This window comes from Natator depressus, chromosome 20 (genome assembly GCF_965152275.1).
Source record: "Natator depressus isolate rNatDep1 chromosome 20, rNatDep2.hap1, whole genome shotgun sequence".
NCBI classification, from domain to species: domain Eukaryota; kingdom Metazoa; phylum Chordata; order Testudines; family Cheloniidae; genus Natator; species Natator depressus.
In genome coordinates this window covers 25,572,041-25,591,209 of record NC_134253.1, presented here as the reverse complement: position 1 = coordinate 25,591,209, position 19,169 = coordinate 25,572,041, and the positions used below count along the sequence as shown (strand labels likewise).

The 19,169-nt window shown below is 57.5% G+C and overlaps 2 protein-coding genes across 3 annotated transcripts in view; one reads left to right on the top strand and one right to left on the bottom strand.

The window, feature by feature from the left end:
* DOCK6 (dedicator of cytokinesis 6) overlaps positions 1–1,534 on the bottom strand; it is a 59,024-nt gene extending 57,490 nt beyond the window's left edge. The window contains 1 exon segment of the mRNA XM_074935434.1: positions 1,445–1,534. Coding sequence (XP_074791535.1) covers positions 1,445–1,488 — 44 coding nt within the window. The 5' untranslated portion in view covers positions 1,489–1,534.
* A 4,273-nt stretch (positions 1,535–5,807) lies between these two features.
* On the top strand, positions 5,808–18,819 carry LOC141975035 (tetraspanin-1-like). Of its 2 annotated transcripts, XM_074935185.1 has the most exons (8): positions 5,808–5,918; positions 11,725–11,791; positions 12,221–12,427; positions 13,790–13,864; positions 15,552–15,659; positions 16,241–16,381; positions 17,000–17,083; positions 18,418–18,819. In XM_074935185.1, the coding sequence occupies exons 2-8, from the start codon at positions 11,735–11,737 to the stop codon at positions 18,472–18,474; spliced, it is 729 nt and encodes a 242-aa protein (XP_074791286.1). In that variant the 5' UTR covers positions 5,808–5,918; positions 11,725–11,734; the 3' UTR covers positions 18,475–18,819. The 2 variants fall into 2 exon arrangements, with proteins under 2 accessions (XP_074791286.1, XP_074791284.1); XM_074935183.1 differs by lacking the exons at positions 5,808–5,918; positions 11,725–11,791 and having other exon boundaries at positions 12,018–12,427.
* The last annotated feature ends 350 nt before the right edge of the window (positions 18,820–19,169 follow it).

Genomic DNA, 19,169 nt, shown 5'->3' with positions numbered 1-19,169 from the left:
GCTCACATTTGGGGTGCGGGGGGGAGGACAGACTCCAGTTCTCAGCCCCATCGACACCCAATCCCACATCTTTAGAAAGAGGCGAGTGCGGGTGACACTCCCGTCCGGCAAAGGCAGGAGGGGTGGTTGGCTCACACGTCCATCTAGGGGGGAAGGGGGGATGCCAGCTGGGACCCCACAGGGCACGGGATTCCTCCCCCAGAGACCCACGCTACCAAGGCCGTGCTAGGAAGCTGTTCAGGATTCTATCCCCTTCCCCCAGTGCACATCCTGGGGACCCCCCCGCCAGCCTGTTCAGCCTACGCCTGGCAGGAGGGGGCTCTGCTGGGAGGTGGAAGCAGGTTTTAGGGAGCACCAGGCTATTGGCTGTCAGAGGGGATGGGGACATGGCGTCCCCAGTGCAGAGGGAGCTGTGGGGCTCAGAGGTGCCCCACAGGGGAGGGATCAGGGCTGGGGGTGTTCGTGGGTGGATGGAAAATGGGGGGTGCCCCACAGGGGCCTGTGGGGTCAGGAATAGGGGTGGCTGCCCATTAGCTTGCCATGGGGAGGATCGGGGCTGGGAGTGGGGGCATCATGGGGTTAGAGGGGCCCACGGGATGCAGAGGGAGATACACAGGGATGGGTGGAGGTGCACAGACTGGGGTGCCCATGGAGTAGGTGCAGGGTACCATAGGGGGCAGTAGGGGGGTACCGCTGGCGCTGTGGGTTGGGGACTGGGTACCATGAGGCTGGGAGCCCTGGGGGGGCTGGGAAGTGGGTGTCCTGGGCAGTGGGTGCCTTGGGTGCCTTCACTGGGTGGGTGCTGGGTGCCCTGGGTGCTGGGGGGTGGACGCTGGGCGGGTGCCCTAAGCAGTGAGTGCTGGGGGCCCCAAGGGGCTGGCTAGGGCAAGGGCGCTGGGTGCCCTTGGGGTGGGGTGGGTAGAGACTGGGTGCTCTCAGGCAGGGGTGGGTGGGTGCCCTTGGGCAAGTGCGCTGGAGGGGCTGGACTCTGGGTGCCCTTGGAGGGGTGCTGGGTGGCTGGGGGGGGGCACTCAGTGCCCAAAGTGGTGGGTGCCCTGGGGGGGCACTGGGGGGACACGCTGGGTGCCCGGGGGACACGCTGGGGGGGACACGCTGGGTGCCCAGAGGGGGGGCCGGGGGGGCGCTGGGTGCCCGGAGGGGGGGCCGGGGGGGCGCTGGGTGCCCCGGGGGGATACTGTGGGGACGCGCTGGGTGCCCGGGGGGGGCCGCTGGGGAGGGGGCGCTGGGTGCCCGGGGGGGGCGCTGGGGGGGGACGCGCTGGGTGCCCGGGGGGGGCGCTGGGGGGGGCTCTGGGTGCCCGGGGGGGGCGCTGGGGGGGACGCGCTGGGTGCCCGGGGGGGGGCGCTGGGTGCCCGGGGGGGGGCGCTGGGGGGGACGCGCTGGGTGCCGGGGGGGGACCCGGGGGGGGCGCTGGGTCTCTCACCGGCTGATGCGCTGGGCGAAGGCCCGTCGCTCCGGGGCCGCCATGTGGCTCCGTCCCGCCGCCGCCGGCTCCGCTCCGCGCTGGGCGCCCCGGGCCGGGCTGGGCAGGCGGGGCCGAGCCGGGGGCGGCACCTTCCGGGTCCGGCCGCCGGGACCGCGCCGCCACCTGCCGGCCGGAGCCCTGTATGGGCAGCGTCCCCTATGGAGACCCTATAGAGCGCCCGGAGACAGCCCTGCCCCGGGCGGAGACCCCCCCGAGAAACCCTATAGCGAGACCCCTAGAGACCCCCTATGGACGGTTCCCCTCTACACGTTGCGGGAGAGCCCTGTATAGACACAGCCCTTGTAAGCAGAGAGCTATAGGCAGAATCCCCTACAGAAATGCGCCCTAAAGACTGAGAGGTCCCATAACGAACTCCGTAGAGAGACCACTTCCCCCACAGAGAGCCCTCAGAGAGAGACCCTTCCGCTACACAGGCCCTTATAGGGCACCTATAGACAGACTTTCCCCCTCCAGTGAGACCCCCCCCATATAAACAGTGCTTTTATAAAAGACACCTATAAACAGCTGCATCCCCTACAGAAATGCAGCTGTAAAGGCAGAGAGACCTTTTCCCCTAGAGAAATCCCATCAAGACAGAGACTCCTCCTGACCGGGGCCCTTTCCCCTATAGAAATACCAATGACCCTACAGGGAGTCCCTCCCCCCCACTTTCGGGAGATCCGACTCCTCGCCCTCCTGTGCAAGGAGTGGGGCTGGGTGTCATTTATTCTGTGGGGCTGGTGGGTCGGCCTATTATCAGCTGTACAGTAGGATAGTGCAGGGGGCCGGCACTGCCCAGACCCCATCCGAGATCACCGCCCCACTGTGCAGGGTGCTGCACTGACAGACATTGAGAGAAAGCCCCTGCCCCAATTAGCTCACAGTCCAAAGAGACAAAGGGCGGGAGGGGAAACTGAGGCACACAGAAGGCAGGAAATGTGCCCAAGGTCACCCAGCATCTCGAATGCGGCCCACAGCTCTGGTCACACCAGCTCAAACTAGATATATTAGAACCGGGAAAAGTGCCGTGAAGGGCAACAAGTGATGGGGGGGGGTGATGGGGGGGTGGAACAGCTGTGGGTGCCCTAAGCAGTGAGTGCTGGGGGGGGGCGATGGGGGGTGGAACAGCTGCTATGTGAGGCGATTACAAAGGCTGGAACGGTTCAGCTTGGAACAGAGACGACTAAGGAGGGATCTGAGAGAGGTCTGTACGATCATGCCCAGGGTGGAGAAAGTGACTAGGGAAGTGTTATTTACCCCGTCACATAACCCAAGAACCAGGGGGTCACCCAGTGAAATTAGCGATCAGCAGGTTTCAACCAAACAGAAGGAAGCATTTCTTCACACAACACTCAGTCAGCCTGTGGAAGTCCTCGCCAGGGGACGTTGTGAAGGCCAAAAGTATAACTGGGTTCAGAAAAGAACCAGAGAAGTTCATAGAGGGCAGGTCCATTGGTGGCTCTTAGCCAGGATGGGCAGGCACACAGCCCCATGCTCAGGCTGTCCCTAAACCTCTGCCTGCCAGAAGCTGGGGCTGGAGGACAGGGGGTAGACCAGTCGATAATTGCCCTGGTTTATTCATTCCCTCTCTACAGATGGGGTAAGATTCAATTAGAAACAGAAACAGGCAGACCTATAGATCAGATGGGATCAAATTAGCTTGCCTTAGATTCGATTACAATAGGAACGAACATTTGCACAGAGCAGATTGAATTAGCTACCAACAGGGTTAGTTACAGTGGCTCAGCCCGGGGGGGCCCATCGAGCCCAGTGTCCCGTCTCGGCCAGGGCCAGCTGCTTCAGACAAAGGATCATGACAGGAGATGTTCCTTCGGGACCCCGGGCAGCTGCAGGCGGGCGGATTCTCCAGCCAAACCAAAAGCTCTTTTCAAACTTTTTTTTCCCCCAATCCTGAAATTATTTCTATTAACCCGGGGCCAGATCCTGAGCAGGTGTCAATCGCCTGAGCCCCACGGATTGACACCAGCTGAGGATCTGGCCCACTAAATCTGATCCACAGTGCTGAACGGGGGGGGACCCTAATTCTCTTGACGGTGGGATATTGGCGGCTGAAGACAGACACAATCCAGCTGGAAATAAGGCCCAAAGTTTATCGGGGGGAGGGGGAGTAAGCACTGAGGGGGCTGTGGGGGGAAACTCCCCAGAGAAGTGGTGGATTCTCTGGCTCCCCGTGGCTTCCCATCCAGCCTCGCTGCCCGCCTGGAAGATGCTTTAGCCGAACGCAAGCGGCTGGGCCCAGCACAGGGGCACCTGGGTGCAACGGGATGGCCTGGGCTCTCCAGGAGCTCTGGCTAGATCACAGGTGGGCCAGTCAGCCAGCGGGACCTGGCCCGGGCTGGCCCCGGGAATGGAGGTGGCTGTTGGGCTGGCCAGGCACGGACGGGGCCTGTAACCGAGCCACGACAAGGGGCAAACGGGGCCGGGATGGTGGGGGAGGGTAATGCACAGCGGTGCACTGGGGTACAGCGAGGCCCCTGCCGACCTCCCTCCGCAGGGCACTGGCTTTCCAAGGCCCTGGCCCGAGCCGGGCGGGGAGATGGAGAAACATCGCCCTCTAGTGAGGCTTTGCAGAACAGCCGCATGAACCGCCGGGGTGTGTTTGCCAAGCTTGGGGTGAGATTTTCCCCCGCTCCAGCGAGCAGCGGCCCCACATCCGTCCCTCCTGAGCCGTGCAGTCGCTGACAGCTGCAGAGGCCTCTGCCCTGATTCAGGTCAATGTTTACAGGCTTCCCGGAGCTGTTTCAGCTGCACAGTCAGAGCAGGGGCCCGTCTCTGAGCGGGGCCAGGAACAACTGCTCCGAGACACCCTGCTGCAGAAGGCAGAGATGGGACATCCAGCCAGCGGGGACAGCTCCTTCCTGACCGCTCCCCGCCAAAGGTCTGCTCAGGCCCTGAAGCATCAGGCTTTATAACCCTTCCTATCGCCTCCATTTACAACTCTGGCTTTGAATGTTCTTGTTAAACCAAGAGCCCAGTGGATGCAAGAGAACTCAGGACAGGGCAGCAACAACATTATGGCCGGATCTGGTTGTGTTCTGGGGGCCTGATCCTCTACTGGGGTAAATCAGCCTCATGCCAATTCAGTCAATAGCGCTGCTCTGATTCACAGCGGGCCAGGATCCAGCCCCAGACACGACAGTGATGCATGTTCAGATAGACAGGCAGACGGAGTGGGTGTATGGGGATAGACAGATCCATCTGAAGAAGAGCTCTGTGTAGCTCGAAAGCTTGTCTCTTTCACCAACAGCAGTTGGTCCAGTAGAAGGTCCTCACCCCCCTTGTCTCTCTGGGTACGTAGGTAGATTCCTTTACTGCACTGAAATGAAATTCAGGCCCTTTGACAGGTCTCCAAATGAGCAATCCCACAGTCATGAGTCACCTTTTAAAACTACTGCCTTACCCTCTCTGGGCCTCAGTTTCCCCATCTGTAAAGTGGGAATAATAATCCTTTCTCCCACCTTTTGTCTCTTCAGACTGTGAGCTCTTCAGAGCAGGGGCTGCCTCTCTCTCTGTGGCTGCGCAGCACCCAGCGCGACGGGGCCCTGGTCTGGGTCGGGGTCTGGGCAGCACCCGGCACAAGGGGGCTCTGATCACGGTCAGAGTCTGTGCAACGCCCGGCACGATGGGGCCCTTATCTCGGTCAGGGTCTGGGCAGCGCCTGGCACAACAGGACCCTGATCTCAGTCGGGGTCTAGGCAGCGCCTGGCACCACGGAGCCCCGATCTCAGCCAGGTCCTAGCAGTGTTATCATAACACAGATCATAACAGGTGGGATTTTCCAAAGCTCCTCTTCCCAAGTCCCCCTGACTCAGGGTAACCTCCCCTGAATGCCTGCGCTCCCCGAGGGCTCGAGGGAACTCCATCCCACGCTCCCCTGGGCCAAGAGAGCGCCGCAGACAGCTCTGCCCTCGCCTCGGGAAGCGAAGCGTTAAAGCTGCGAGTGTACAAGCCCGTTGCACGTATTCCCCTCCCCCTGCCCGGCTGGGAGTTCAGGCGGGCGCAGGTGGGGAGGGCGATGAAGTCCCAGAAGCAGGCACAACTCCAGCGCAGAGAGCGGAGATCAAACCCCGGAGCCGCGGCTCGCTGTGTGTGGCAGGTGGGCAGCCACACCCTGTGGAAAGGAGACACACACCGGCACACACGCACACCCACACCCCCCGCACACTCACCCGCATACACACCCTGTGGAAAGGAGACACACACCGGCACCCGCGGCACCTGCACACTCACCCGCATACACACCCTGTGGAGACACACACCGGTACACACCTCAGCAGACTCACCCGCACACACACACACTCGCCCGCACACACATCAGGACACTCACCTGCACACACACACTCACCCGCGCACACACACGCACCCCGCACGCACACACACAGAGCAAACTTCCCAGCCACCCCTCCAAGAGGTAAGAGCTTTTTGCATGTCCAATATCCGCATTTCTCTTGCGTGTATAGCCAAAGGAGGCCAGGCCCTTTGCTGTCGCTCTGGGGAAATCAACGGAGTCGTGCCCATCTTACGCCAGCCGAGGATTTGGCCCCGGGAGATTCAGGCTTGTTGCAAAAGTGCAACTCGCAAACCTGAAATCTGACCCAGTTTGCTAAAAGGCTGGGTCTCTGTAGTCTTCTGTCATAGATGTGTAGTTCCCAACACGCAGCTCTGCCGGTGCCCCTCAATCCCGACCTGCAGCCCCTGCTATCCCATCCCCGCCCTGGGCTCCCCCCAGCTCTGCCGGTGCCCCTCAATCCCGACCTGCAGCCCCTGCTATCCCATCCCCGCCCTGGGCTCCCCCCAGCTCTGCCGGTGCCCCTCAATCCCGACCTGCAGCCCCTGCTATCCCATCCCCGCCCTGGGCTCCCCCCAGCTCTGCCGGCGCCCCTCAATCCCGACCTGCAGCCCCTGCTATCCCATCCCTGCCCTGGGCTCCCCCCAGCTCTGCCGGTGCCCCTCAATCCCGACCTGCAGCCCCTGCTATCCCATCCCCGCCCTGGGCTCCCCCCAGCTCTGCCGGTGCCCCTCAATCCCGACCTGCAGCCCCTGCTATCCCATCCCCGCCCTGGGCTCCCCCCAGCTCTGCCGGTGCCCCTCAATCCCGACCTGCAGCCCCTGCTACCCCATCCCCGCCCTGGGCTCCCCCCAGCTCTGCCGGCGCCCCTCAATCCCGACCTGCAGCCCCTGCTATCCCATCCCCGCCCTGGGCTCCCCCCAGCTCTGCCGGCGCCCCTCAATCCCGACCTGCAGCCCCTGCTATCCCATCCCTGCCCTGGGCTCCCCCCAGCTCTGCCGGTGCCCCTCAATCCCGACCTGCAGCCCCTGCTATCCCATCCCCGCCCTGGGCTCCCCCCAGCTCTGCCGGCGCCCCTCAATCCCGACCTGCAGCCCCTGCTATCCCATCCCCGCCCTGGGCTCCCCCCAGCTCTGCCGGCGCCCCTCAATCCCGACCTGCAGCCCCTGCTATCCCATCCCTGCCCTGGGCTCCCCCCAGCTCTGCCGGTGCCCCTCAATCCCGACCTGCAGCCCCTGCTATCCCATCCCTGCCCTGGGCTCCCCCCAGCTCTGCCGGTGCCCCTCAATCCCGACCTGCAGCCCCTGCTATCCCATCCCCGCCCTGGGCTCCCCCCAGCTCTGCCGGTGCCCCTCAATCCCGACCTGCAGCCCCTGCTACCCCATCCCCGCCCTGGGCTCCCCCCAGCTCTGCCGGTGCCCCTCAATCCCGACCTGCAGCCCCTGCTATCCCATCCCTGCCCTGGGCTCCCCCCAGCTCTGCCGGTGCCCCTCAATCCCGACCTGCAGCCCCTGCTATCCCATCCCTGCCCTGGGCTCCCCCCAGCTCTGCCGGTGCCCCTCAATCCCGACCTGCAGCCCCTGCTACCCCATCCCTGCCCTGGGCTCCCCCCAGCTCTGCCGGTGCCCCTCAATCCCGACCTGCAGCCCCTGCTATCCCATCCCCGCCCTGGGCTCCCCCCAGCTCTGCCGGCACCCCTCAATCCCGACCTGCAGCCCCTGCTATCCCATCCCCGCCCTGGGCTCCCCCCAGCTCTGCCGGTGCCCCTCAATCCCGACCTGCAGCCCCTGCTATCCCATCCCCGCCCTGGGCTCCCCCCAGCTCTGCCGGCGCCCCTCAATCCCGACCTGCAGCCCCTGCTATCCCATCCCCGCCCTGGGCTCCCCCCAGCTCTGCCGGTGCCCCTCAATCCCGACCTGCAGCCCCTGCTATCCCATCCCCGCCCTGGGCTCCCCCCAGCTCTGCCGGTGCCCCTCAATCCCGACCTGCAGCCCCTGCTATCCCATCCCCGACCTGGGCTCCCCCCAGCTCTGCCGGTGCCCCTCAATCCCGACCTGCAGCCCCTGCTATCCCATCCCCGCCCTGGGCTCCCCCCAGCTCTGCCGGTGCCCCTCAATCCCGACCTGAAGCCCCTGCTATCCCATCCCCGCCCTGGGCTCCCCCCAGCTCTGCCGGCGCCCCTCAATCCCGACCTGCAGCCCCTGCTATCCCATCCCTGCCCTGGGCTCCCCCCAGCTCTGCCGGTGCCCCTCAATCCTGACCTGCAGCCCCTGCTACCCCATCCCTGCCCTGGGCTCCCCCCAGCTCTGCCGGTGCCTCTCAATCCCGACCTGCAGCCCCTGCTATCCCATCCCCGCCCTGGGCTCCCCCCAGCTCTGCTGGTGCCCCTCAATCCCGACCTGCAGCCCCTGCTATCCCATCCCCGCCCTGGGCTCCCCCCAGCTCTGCCGGTGCCCCTCAATCCCGACCTGCAGCCCCTGCTACCCCATCCCTGCCCTGGGCTCCCCCCAGCTCTGCCGGTGCCCCTCAATCCCGACCTGCAGCCCCTGCTATCCCATCCCCACCCTGGGCTCCCCCCCAGCTCTGCCGGTGCCCCTCAATCCCGACCTGCAGCCCCTGCTACCCCATCCCTGCCCTGGGCTCCCCCCAGCTCTGCCGGTGCCCCTCAATCCCAATCTGCAGCCCCTGCTATCCCATCCCAGCCCTGGGCTCCCCCCCAGTTCTGCCGGTGTCCCTCAATCCCGACCTGCAGCCCCTGCTATCCCATCCCCGCCCTGGGCTCCCCCCCAGCTCTGCCGGTGCCCCTCAATCCCGATCTGCAGCCCCTGCTACCCCATCCCAGCCTTGGGCTCCCCCCAGCTCTGCCGGCGCCCCTCAATCCCGACCTGCAGCCCCTGCTATCCCATCCCCACCCTGGGCTCCCCCCAGCTCTGCCGGTGCCCCTCAATCCTGACTCTCTAGCACTGTGGACAATGGATTTATCCGTACCCCACCACCAAGTGAGGGTTACCCCCATTTCACAGATGGGGAAACTGAGGCACAGGGCAGGCGTGACTTGCCTGCGTTTCTTTGCCTGCTTTGAACCCGGATCTCGCCAGCAGGGCACCAGGCTCCAGCTGCAGATGGAGCTTCAGCACCAGCCATCAGCACCCACATGGCTCTGTTGCTGCCCCTCAACTGCAGCCCGCAGCCCCCTGCAATCCCAGCCCTGCAGACCACACACAGCACAAGGAAGGTGCCTCCTGGCTGAGCCCTTCTGAACAGGGAGTCGGGCTGAACCCTTTGGATTCCCTGCTGGACAGGTTTCAGGGCCCCACCCTGAGGCCCCCGAGCTCTCCTAGTGGGAGGCTGCTGTTCGTGGAACCCCCAGGATAAAGGGGTGCAGGCAGATCCCAGCCCATTGGCTGCTGCTAGGCAACAGCTTCAGCTGCAGGGAAACAAGGGGCTAGGAGACGATGCTGCAGAGGTGGCCTTAGGGAGCGGCGGTGCAGGGAGGAGGTGCAGGGAGGTGGCCTTAGGGAGCAGTGGTGGAGGGAGGAGGTGCAGGGGGGAGCCTGTAGCCGCAGGGCAGGTTGTCCCATTGCTGCTGGGAGACGGGCGAGGCCCTGCTCCAGTCTGATCCGGTCAGTCCCGCGCGGGAGCAGTGCGCTGAGTGGATATTAGATGTGATGAGTCTGCAAGGCTCAGCAGCCCCTGTTCCTAGGCTCACCCTGACTCACCCCCTTCCAGTATCTAGAGCGTGGGCTGGGGTGGCACGACCCCCAACAGGTTGTGCAGAGTCTTCGGGGCTAGATGGGAGGGAAGGCCGAGCACCACTGAACTAGCCGCGGATTCACTGAGACGCGTCACCCTGAGATCTCCCCACCCCCTTTTCCTGGCTCAGTGACTTGCTTATCCAGGCCCAGCTGCCTCTTTTATAGCTTCCACATTTCGGGGAAGGCACCGCTTGGGAACCAGCCCAGCTCCTGAAGCAGTGAGGAGCTACAGAGCAACGGTCCTTGCTGGCCCCAGCACGGGGCACCCCGTGACTTGACCCAGTGCCAAGGAGCCACGGCAGGAGGAAAGGCCCGAGAGCAGACAGCTCTCCCATCATGGCCGAACGAGACCCCGCGGCTGGAGCCAAAACTGGACAATTCAGATGGGAAAGAAAGGGCAGATTTTGAACCATGAGGGGAATTAACCATTGGAGCAGTCGCCCCAGGGCCAGGGCAGATTCTCCATCACATGCCCGCTGTCAGTCAAGATCGGACGTCCTTCCAAATCTAGCTCAGCGGGATGTGACGGGCTTGATGCAGGCATTGTTGAATGAGTTTCTAGGAGTCAGTGACAGAGGAGGTCAGAGGGAGCATGGGCTAGTGCCCAGAGCAAAAGACCAGCACTCTGCAGACTGAGGTTCTATTACCCACTCAGCACCTGGCCTGTCACTTCCCTGCCTCAGTTTCCCCAGCTGCATAATGGAGCTAATGAGAGTGGCCTCCTTTTGAGGAGTGCTTTGCAATCTACGATGGAAAAAGCTATGTAAGAGTGAGGTATTGTTCTCAATGGTCCCTTCTGGCTTTAAAACCTAGCAACCGCCTTTATGGTACTTTACTCCTGCTCCGTGGGGAAAGTGAATCCCTCTCTGCTTTTTACCGCGGTTGCGCATTCAGTGGTTTGCAAAGGGTTAACACATGATGCACCAACGTTCTGAGCCTATTACAGACATGAGCAGCTCATGTGATCCGTGTTCACAGCTTCCTAGATCCCCAGGCCAGAAAGGACCATTGTGATCTTCTGGTCTGACCTCCTGGAGAACACAGGCCCTGGGGATTCCCTCAATCCGTTCAGACCTGAGACAAACACCCATCTTGATTTAAAAACGGCCAATGCTTACAATCCACCAGGATCCATGGGAAGCTGGTCTGGTGTGTAATTACTCTCACCGGTACAAATTTGCACTTTATTGCCAGTCAGAATTGGTCTAGCTTCAACTTCCAGCCATTGGCTTTTGTTAGACCTTTTTTGGCTGCTAGATGGAAGAGCCCCCTATGGTCAGATATTTGTCCCCATGTAGGTACTTACAGACTGTGATCGAGGCACCGTCACCCTCTGCTTTGTTTAGCTAAAGGGCTTGAGCTCCTGGAGGCTCTTGCTGGCAGTAGGTAAGATCCTCGGGGGATGATGTTCGAGACAGTTATAAGCCCTGGTTATAAGCGAGATCAGTGGTTTGATAATTGATGGACTATTTATGAAAACGTCTAACGGCCAGGTTTTCATCTTTTATAGATGCCTTATAAATTGGAAGCTTCAAACAAGGTGTGAGCTACACTGCAACCTGGCTGGGTGGGGAAGTTATTTCATATCAGTGTCTGGAACGCTGCTAGCCCTGACCGTTCAGAAACCGTCACTGTGGCCTTTCATAAATCATGAGCTGTTTTTTTTTAAATCAATTTTCTGGGGATCTGTTTCTATGCCTTCTATTTGTTGAGTCTTTGGGGATCACATCTACAAGCTTCTCTCTGCAGCTGGGAGAGCTAGAAAGTTGCTTTATTTTTCTTTTCTTTTTTCTTTAAATGAAAACTGTGAGTCTCATAAAATCACCTGACTCCAGTGGCTGGGACTTTAAGAAAAAGCCCAAATATAGTGAGAGTTGGCAACACTGTAAACAGTGGAAAACACCCACATCCTCTCTGTCCCCTGCGTGGTCTGCTTCACCCCTCTACATCACACTTCTTATCTCAGGCGGTTTGGACAAGTCTGGGCCTGAGAAGGCTTTGCAGGGTCGGAGCTATCACCTTATTTATTGTGTGTATTATGGTAGTTCCTAGAGATTCACACCGAGTCGGGGGGGGGGCCCTGTAGTGCCGGGCGCTGCACAGCCCCCCATCCTGACTGAGCGGGGCCATGCTGAACCTCACGTCTTTACTGCCCCCTTCTCCTCTCCATGTAGGTGCTGGAAGATGGGCTGCTTCTCATTCCTGAAGATGATGATGTTTGTGTTCAATGGCGTCATATTTGTGAGTAGGCAAAGCCGCAGCTGGCGGGCTGGGGGCTCTGATCCCGTGTGGAAGGAGAGGAGAAGGCCCTGCAGGCTGGAGGTAACCCTGGGAGCTGCAGTGCAGCCGGAGAAAGGAGCCTTGCGCAGAATGTGGCCCCGTAGGGCCCTTTAGGGAAAACTTTTTCACTAGGAGGGAGGTGAAGCACTGGAATGCATTACCTAGGGAGGTGGTGGACTCTCCTTCCTTAGATATTTTTAAGGTCAGGCTTGACAAAGCCCTGGCTGGGATGATTTAGTTGGGGATTGGTCCTGCTTTGAGCAGGGGGTTGGACTAGATGACCTCCTGAGGTCCCTTCCAATCCTGATATTCTATGATTCTATGATTCCCATGGTGAGGAATGAAGGGAGGCCGCTCGCTGCTTACCAGCCTCTCTCCTCTCTCCCCCAGCTGGGCGGGCTGGCCGTGCTGGGCATCGGCATCTGGATGAAGGTGGATGGAGGCTCCTTCGTGCAGATTCTGGGGGCTGCTGCACCCCAGCTGATGCAGCTGATCAACGTGGGGTACCTGTGCATCGCTGTTGGCACCTTCCTGCTGCTCATGGGCTTTCTGGGCTGCTGTGGGGCCATGAAGGAGAGCAAGTGCATGCTGCTGCTGGTAGGGGCTACAGCACCACGGGGAAGGATTGGGGGCTAACAGACAGAGCACTGGGCTGGGATCCAGGAGTCTCCGGGACCTCAGGCCAGCTGCCTCCCCTCTGTGCTTCATTCTCCCCAGTACGCAGTGGGGATAGCGGCCAGACCTACCTTTGTGCAGAGTCGAAGTGCTCCTGGCTAGAGGGATCGTTAAGGGGGTTGGCTAGGACACAGGACATTTTGTTTCAGATTCTGGCTTTGCCCCAGACTCCCGGAGTGACCCTGGGGACAGCACCGCTGTGTGCCTCAGTTTCCCCTACCTACAATGGGGATGCAGGTCATGGCAACTTCTGCAAAACCAGTTCCGTTTTGAACCTTTGTCAGAATCCTGGGTGACAGTAGGAAGGAGGAGGGACAGGAGCCAGGAACCAAAGCCCGGGGTCAGAGAAGCTGAAAGGCAAACCCAGGGTCTGAGTCTTGAGTCAAGCCGAGGGGCAGAGCCAGAGATGGAGTCCAGGCCATGGTTTTCAGCAACGGCATTTTGTGGCTTTGAGAAATTTCAGGTTTTGATAGAAAAATACCAGAACTTTTTGTGGGAAGGAGGTGGATGAAAACCTGAAATATTTCTAAGAAAATTTGATGAAAATGTACAAAATTTTGTCAAAATTTCCAGGGGAAAAATATAATTTCCCAGCTAGCTCTGAGCTCAGATTCTTCTAAGACTATCCAAAAGTCGGTCCCTCTGTAGCTAACACCGAACAACTCGTTGTCTCCCCTAGGGGCTGGAAGCCAGATTTACAAGGTAGTTCAGAAGCAGATTCCTAGATGCTAAAGCCAGAAGGGACCATTGTGATCCCTCAGCCTGACCTCCTGTATAACACAGGCCGATCGACCCTTCCCGACTCCATTCCCGTTTAAGTGAGAGCAGATCTTTTAGAAAAACATCCTGTCTTGATTTGAACACTGCCGGTGAGGGAGAAGCTGCCTTAGCCCTTTGAAACTTGTTTGAATGGTTAATTGCCCTCCCGGTTAATCACGTGCCCCTTATTTCCAGCCTGAATGAGTCTAGCTTCGACTTCCAGCTGCTGGACCTTGTTAGACCTTTGTCAGCTGGATTGACGAGCCCTTTAATAAAACAGGCGCCTCCTGGAATGTAAAAGGTGCCTCTGTGAGTTGGGTACCTAATTCCCATTGGCTCTGCATCTTCAGGTGCCTAAATACCCAAATCTGGCCCTTGGCCGTGTTGGCCTATTTCTGACCATGACTGCCTGGAGCTGCCACACCTTGCCAGTGGACCCTTTTCTCCAGCCCCCAGGGATGGCTCCTGCAAAGGTCTCTGTGCCGGTACGGGCGGCTTTTGATCTCGGTCTCTCTCTGCCTCCAGTTCTTTGTCATTATCCTGATTCTCTTCATCGCTGAGGTCACGGGGGCTGTCGTAGTCCTTGCCTTCTCTTCCATGGTAAGTTCAAGGCTGGGCTTTGAGAACATTCGAGCTGCCAGCCTGGGTCAGACCAGAGTCTATCTGGCCCAGGATCCTGTCTCCACCACTGCCCTGTACCAGAGCATCAGAGGAGTGTACGGAACAGAGCCGTTCAGTGAGCCACCGCTGTCTTCCACTCCCGGCTTCTGGTGTCCGAGTCAGAGCCCCACAGGCTGGGAGCTGTTTGACGGCTCTCCTCCGCCTCTTAAAACAGGACCTAGGGGGATTCTGCTAAGGGAGGTGGAAAGTCATGGGAGTCAGGATTCCTGGGTTCTCTCCTGCAGCACCCCCGGGGCCCTGGCCTAGGCTTGTCTCCCTAGATGTTGTAAATAACAGTGTAAATAACAATGCCTAGAGCCTAGAGACAGCTGAGTGAGCGACTGAGTATTTGGTTCAGTGGCTGAACTGGAATTGTTTTTAAAAATATTTCAGGTTGACCCCAAACTTTCATTTTGTTTCCTACCAAAACGAAAAACTGAAAAAAAAATTGTTATAGATTCATAGACACTAAGGTCAGACGGGACCATTATGATTGTCTAGTCCGACCTCCTGCACCACGCAGGCCACAGAATCTCACCCACCCACTCCTGCAATAAAACTCTCACCTATGTCTGAGCTATTGAAGTCCTCAAATTGTGGTTTAAAGACTTCACGGTGCAGAGAATCCTCCAGTAAGTGACCCGCGCCCCACGCTGCAGAGGAAGGCGAAAACCCCCCAGGGCCTCATCCAATCTGCCCTGGAGGAAAATTCCTTCCCGACCCCAAATATGGCGATCAGCTGAACCCTGAGCATGTGGGCAAGATTCACCAGCCAGACACCCAGGAAAGAATTCTCTGTCGTAACTCAGATCCCACCCCCTCTAATATCCCTGGGTTTGTTTAGTTTCTCGGTGGTTTCTTTTTACCCTTTTGGGGTTTGTTTGGGATTTTTCGTTAAATCTAACTAAATTTAGAAATGAAATGTTTTGACTGTTTAGGAGAAGCCCCTCCCCCTTTTTTTTGGCCGAAACTATGCAGAAAATTCAACTAAACCTGCATTTTTGGCCAACAAGCATTTTGCCCCCCCAAAAAATAATAACAATTTGTCCAACTCCAATCCTCATGACTTTCTCTGGGTCAACATTTAAAACCCCTCTCAAAGCACAAGATCAAGGGGACGCTGACTGGAACTGAAAGGTGTCAACCTCAGGGTTGATTGACAGAAATATTTTTTCACACAACATGCTATTCATCTGTGAAACTCACTGCCGCTGGATGGTGCTTAGGCTGAGAACATAGCAAAATTCAGAGAGAGGTTGGAAGATTACATACGTACTAGAAGTAGAGTTGTGATAGTTAATGCAAATAAAGGGTCCTGGAAAGGAAATTAATCGTATACCTTCCTCTGAAGGATGTGACTTTGACCACTGTCAGAGATGGGATATTGCGTTAGATGGACCATTGGTCTGATCCAGGCTGGCCGTCCCTGGGTTAAACAAATAGAAGATAAAGGTATAAAACACTAGATCTGCCATGTGTCTCCCGAGGGCTGGTGCAGTCATTTAAATGCCTGGCTTGTTGCACTGGGGGGTTGTTTCATTTGTCTGCTAAGCTCAATAAAGGAAAAACCAAACAGCTCCCGAAAGACAAGACAAGGTGCCAATCTGTGTGTGTCTCTGGGTTCCAGGCTGATATATTCATTGAGCACTTGAAAACCTGGGCTGTGAAAACCTTACGAGAGGATTATGGGAGGCAGGACGACTTGACTGCAATTTGGGACACAACCATGAAGGAGGTGAGCAGTGGCGCATTTCGGCATTCCCTCTGGAAGAGATGGATTTGGCCAGCTTATGCATGGGGGGCAAGGGGAATTCCCCCAGCAGTGTGTGTGGGGGGGAGGGGGGAATCTCCATGCTGGAAGGCCCAGATTCAGCAAAGCACATTAGCACACATCTAACTCGCCTCCAGTGGGACTTGAGCACATGCCTGAAGTTAAGCACCTGCAGAGGCAGCTCTTACATCACTCCTAGGGGTCCAGCTGGAGGGCTTTTGTGCTCTGGATAGTCTAAGCTGGCCCACTGGGGAGCTGGAAGGATCATTAGCTGCATTTTCCAGATGGGGGAAACTGAGGCACAGAATCTTGCCTAGGGACTCTAGAAATTGAATGTAGATCTCCTGCGTCCCAGCCAAGCACTTTAAATGCAAAGCCACCCACTTCCGTTAGCGATTAGGCCTATGTGATTCACTTACAGGGCAGGGCAAGGTTTTTACAACACTGCCTTCTTAAACGGCCACATCCTCCCCCCAGTCAAACCGTCCTGGACGTGAATCTAAAACGTGGCTGTGGCTGTAAACCAACTGGCGTTCTCATTCTAGCTGAAGTGCTGTGGCTTCAACAACTACAAGGATTTTAACAGCTCCTACTTCTACCAAACGCACAGCCAGACTTATCCCGCAGGCTGCTGCCTGCCGCCCAAGCGGGAGTGCCTGGAGTCTGAACTGGACAGCACCAAGAAGGTAAGGAAAAGACCATAGCAAGGTATTTGCCATAGGAGACAGGCTATGAGTTGTTAGTGAATGTGGCGCTGACATACACAGTCTTCCAAATTCTTCTTATTTTTTAGTGTTCTGAGCAAGTTTTCAGTCTTGGGAAGAAATTCTGTGTTCTTAGTTTTGGGTTAGCAAGTCTCTGGGTAGAGTTTGCTGTCTGCCTCGGGCTCTGATTAGCCAGTTCCTGAGGCAGAGTTGCTCCCGAGGAAACTGGTTGGATTGAGATTCCAAGATGAAGGAATTGCCCAGCTTGCTCTTTGGTCACCTCTCTGAACTCTTCCGCCGGTAGATGCTGCATCTCCACTCGGAGGGTTTGCTGATAGAGCTGCATAGCTCTATCAGTCAACCCTGTCTAGTATAAGGCCTGGCCTAAGAAGAAACTTTCCCAGGGACAGGTTGTGGAACTGCCGTTGGTTTTTCACACCAACAGAGAATCCGGCCCTAGGTTTGATATTACAATCACATCCCCAGTTAACGAGCCGCTATGGGCCATTGTGGGGACAGACTGTCATTAGTGCCGAGATGAGACGCACCGGCCCCATCACTGGCCTGCTGTTGCATCTGTGATTCTCTTTCCCCTCCCAGGGCTGCTTGCAGGAGTTCCAGACCTTCCTGAGCAGGAACGGGAGGATCGTTGGTGGGGTGGCATTAGGAATCGGTGTGCTCGAGGTACGCTTTACGCTTTCATGGCATACTTGTGGTCTAGGACTCATGAGAACTTCATTCAGTTCCTGGCTCTGCTACTGCCTTGCTGGGCAATCCCTGGCAAGTCACTTCCCCCAGCCCCACTCGCCCCTGCTCCATGCCTCAGTTTCCCCACCTGTAAAATGGGGGGCAGTTATCTTCCTTGGATCGTGCCCCTCGACACCTTGTCCTGAACAGTTTGGCGGTGTCAGAGCTCAGGCGTGATGTTGAGAAGCCGGGGATATTGCGGGATAGGAGTGAGAGGTATTGGAATAGCTGTTAGGGGAGCAGAGTTTAAACAACACTCAGCGTCACACCAGGAGCGAATGGCTATAATAGCTTGTGGGCCACTCCCATGATCTATGATTCGAGGGCTGGAGAAACGCCTTACTGGCAGTATGTTCACACTGCACACTGAGCTCTGACTCAGGTTTGAGCCCAAACCTTGCTTCCATCCAAGCACACATCAGTGTGACTCAGGTCAGCAACTGCTCACGGCCGGGTCCCAGCACCCTGCTAAGGGAGGTGGTTCTGAGCCCGAGTCCTGCTGAGACTCGGGTCTGAGTCCTGTCACTTTGCAGTGTGGACACAGCTCAAGCCACATACCTGAGTCAGAAGGTCAGCATAGCGCAGTGTGGACGCATCAGCTCGGCTGTGAGAGCCGGGTCTAACAATTGTAAACCCAGCTTAGACACTCAAGTGCGGGCGTGGAAACGAGTTCACAAGTCCAGGTCCTGCAGACCCGGGTTTACAATGCAGTGCAGACAGGGGTAATTCTCTGGCCTGTTATACAGGATGTCAGACTAGAAGTTCTAATGATTTATTACAGGGGTGGCCAATCTGAGCCTGAGAAGGAGCCAGAATTTTCCAATGTACATTGCCAAAGAGCCACAGTAATACGCCAGCAGCCCCGCATCAGCTCCCTTCCTCCTGCTCCCAGCACCTCCCGCCCACCGGCAGCCCCCCGCTAGTCAGCGCCTCCCCCTCCCTCAGCTGATCAGCTGTTTCGTGGGGTGCAGGAGGCAGGGGGGGAGGAGCGAGATCAGGGCAGGCTCAGGGGAGGAGGAGGGAAGGGGTGGAGTGGGGGCAGGGCCTGTGGCGGAGCCAGGGGTTGAGCAGTGAGCACCCCCTGGCACATTGGAAAGTTGGCACCTGTAGCTCCAGCCCTGGAGTCAGGGCCTAGACAAGGAGCAGTGTATTAACTTCTGAAGAGCCACATGGGGCTCCAGAGCCACAGGTTGGCCACCCCTGGCCTATTATGATCTTAAAATCTGTGAACTCTTTGTAACTGTTTCCCTCTTTGTTTTCTTGTTTCCTAGCTGGCGGCTATGGCCGTTTCCCTGATTCTGTATTGTCAGATTGGTACGAACTCCTGAAAAACAAGATTTCCACCAGAAACACAAAATGCCTCTCCTGCCGACCATAACTCCTCCTGCCTGTGCATCTTCCTGATGTTTACTGCGAGAGAAACCTAACTTTTCTTATTAATAACTAATCACTAATATTTCCTGTTAATCTGTAATAGCACTAAGCAATCAGATGGATACGACGCCAATGAGACTACGTGAAAATGGAGATGGTATCTTTTCCCTGCCATTTTTTGTGTATGTTTCAATGATAAATTTGATCTGACCTGTTTTTCTTGTGTGCTCAACAAGAAATTAGCTTAAAGGTGGCAATCTAAACATCTAAAAGCGGAGAATGAAACCAACATGCCCCCTACCACATGTTATTGTAGACCCTACCCAAAACATGCACTGACTGAGGATCATTTACGTAGCTCGTACAGTACTTCCTTTCATTTGTCACATGCTTTGAGCTGTGACACAGTGAGCCATGCTGACATTTTAACGTACTCTCATTGCGTCTGAGCTGCAATGAAAAGGGCAGGTCCCTCCTTTCAGAGTGACTGATTCAGGCTCTCTGCAAACTCAGGCAGATGTCACTGCATCGGTTACTTCACATGTTGAGGGTTCTCTTTGCAGCCGTAACAGCTCGAGACTGGCTCCTCCATCCCCTCTTTTAATGAAAGCAGAGACTTGGGGGAATAATTACAAATTCCAGTCATCCC

Excerpts from the sequence above, each read along its gene's own strand:
- LOC141975035 (XM_074935183.1), top strand. The coding sequence starts at position 12,152 with ATGATTCCCATGGTGAGGAATGAAGGGAGGCCGCTCGCTGCTTACCAG. Across the intron at positions 12,428-13,789 it reads GCAAGTGCATGCTGCTGCTG|TTCTTTGTCATTATCCTGAT; the intron begins GTAGGGGCTACA and ends CTCTGCCTCCAG. Across the intron at positions 13,865-15,551 it reads TCCTTGCCTTCTCTTCCATG|GCTGATATATTCATTGAGCA; the intron begins GTAAGTTCAAGG and ends TCTGGGTTCCAG.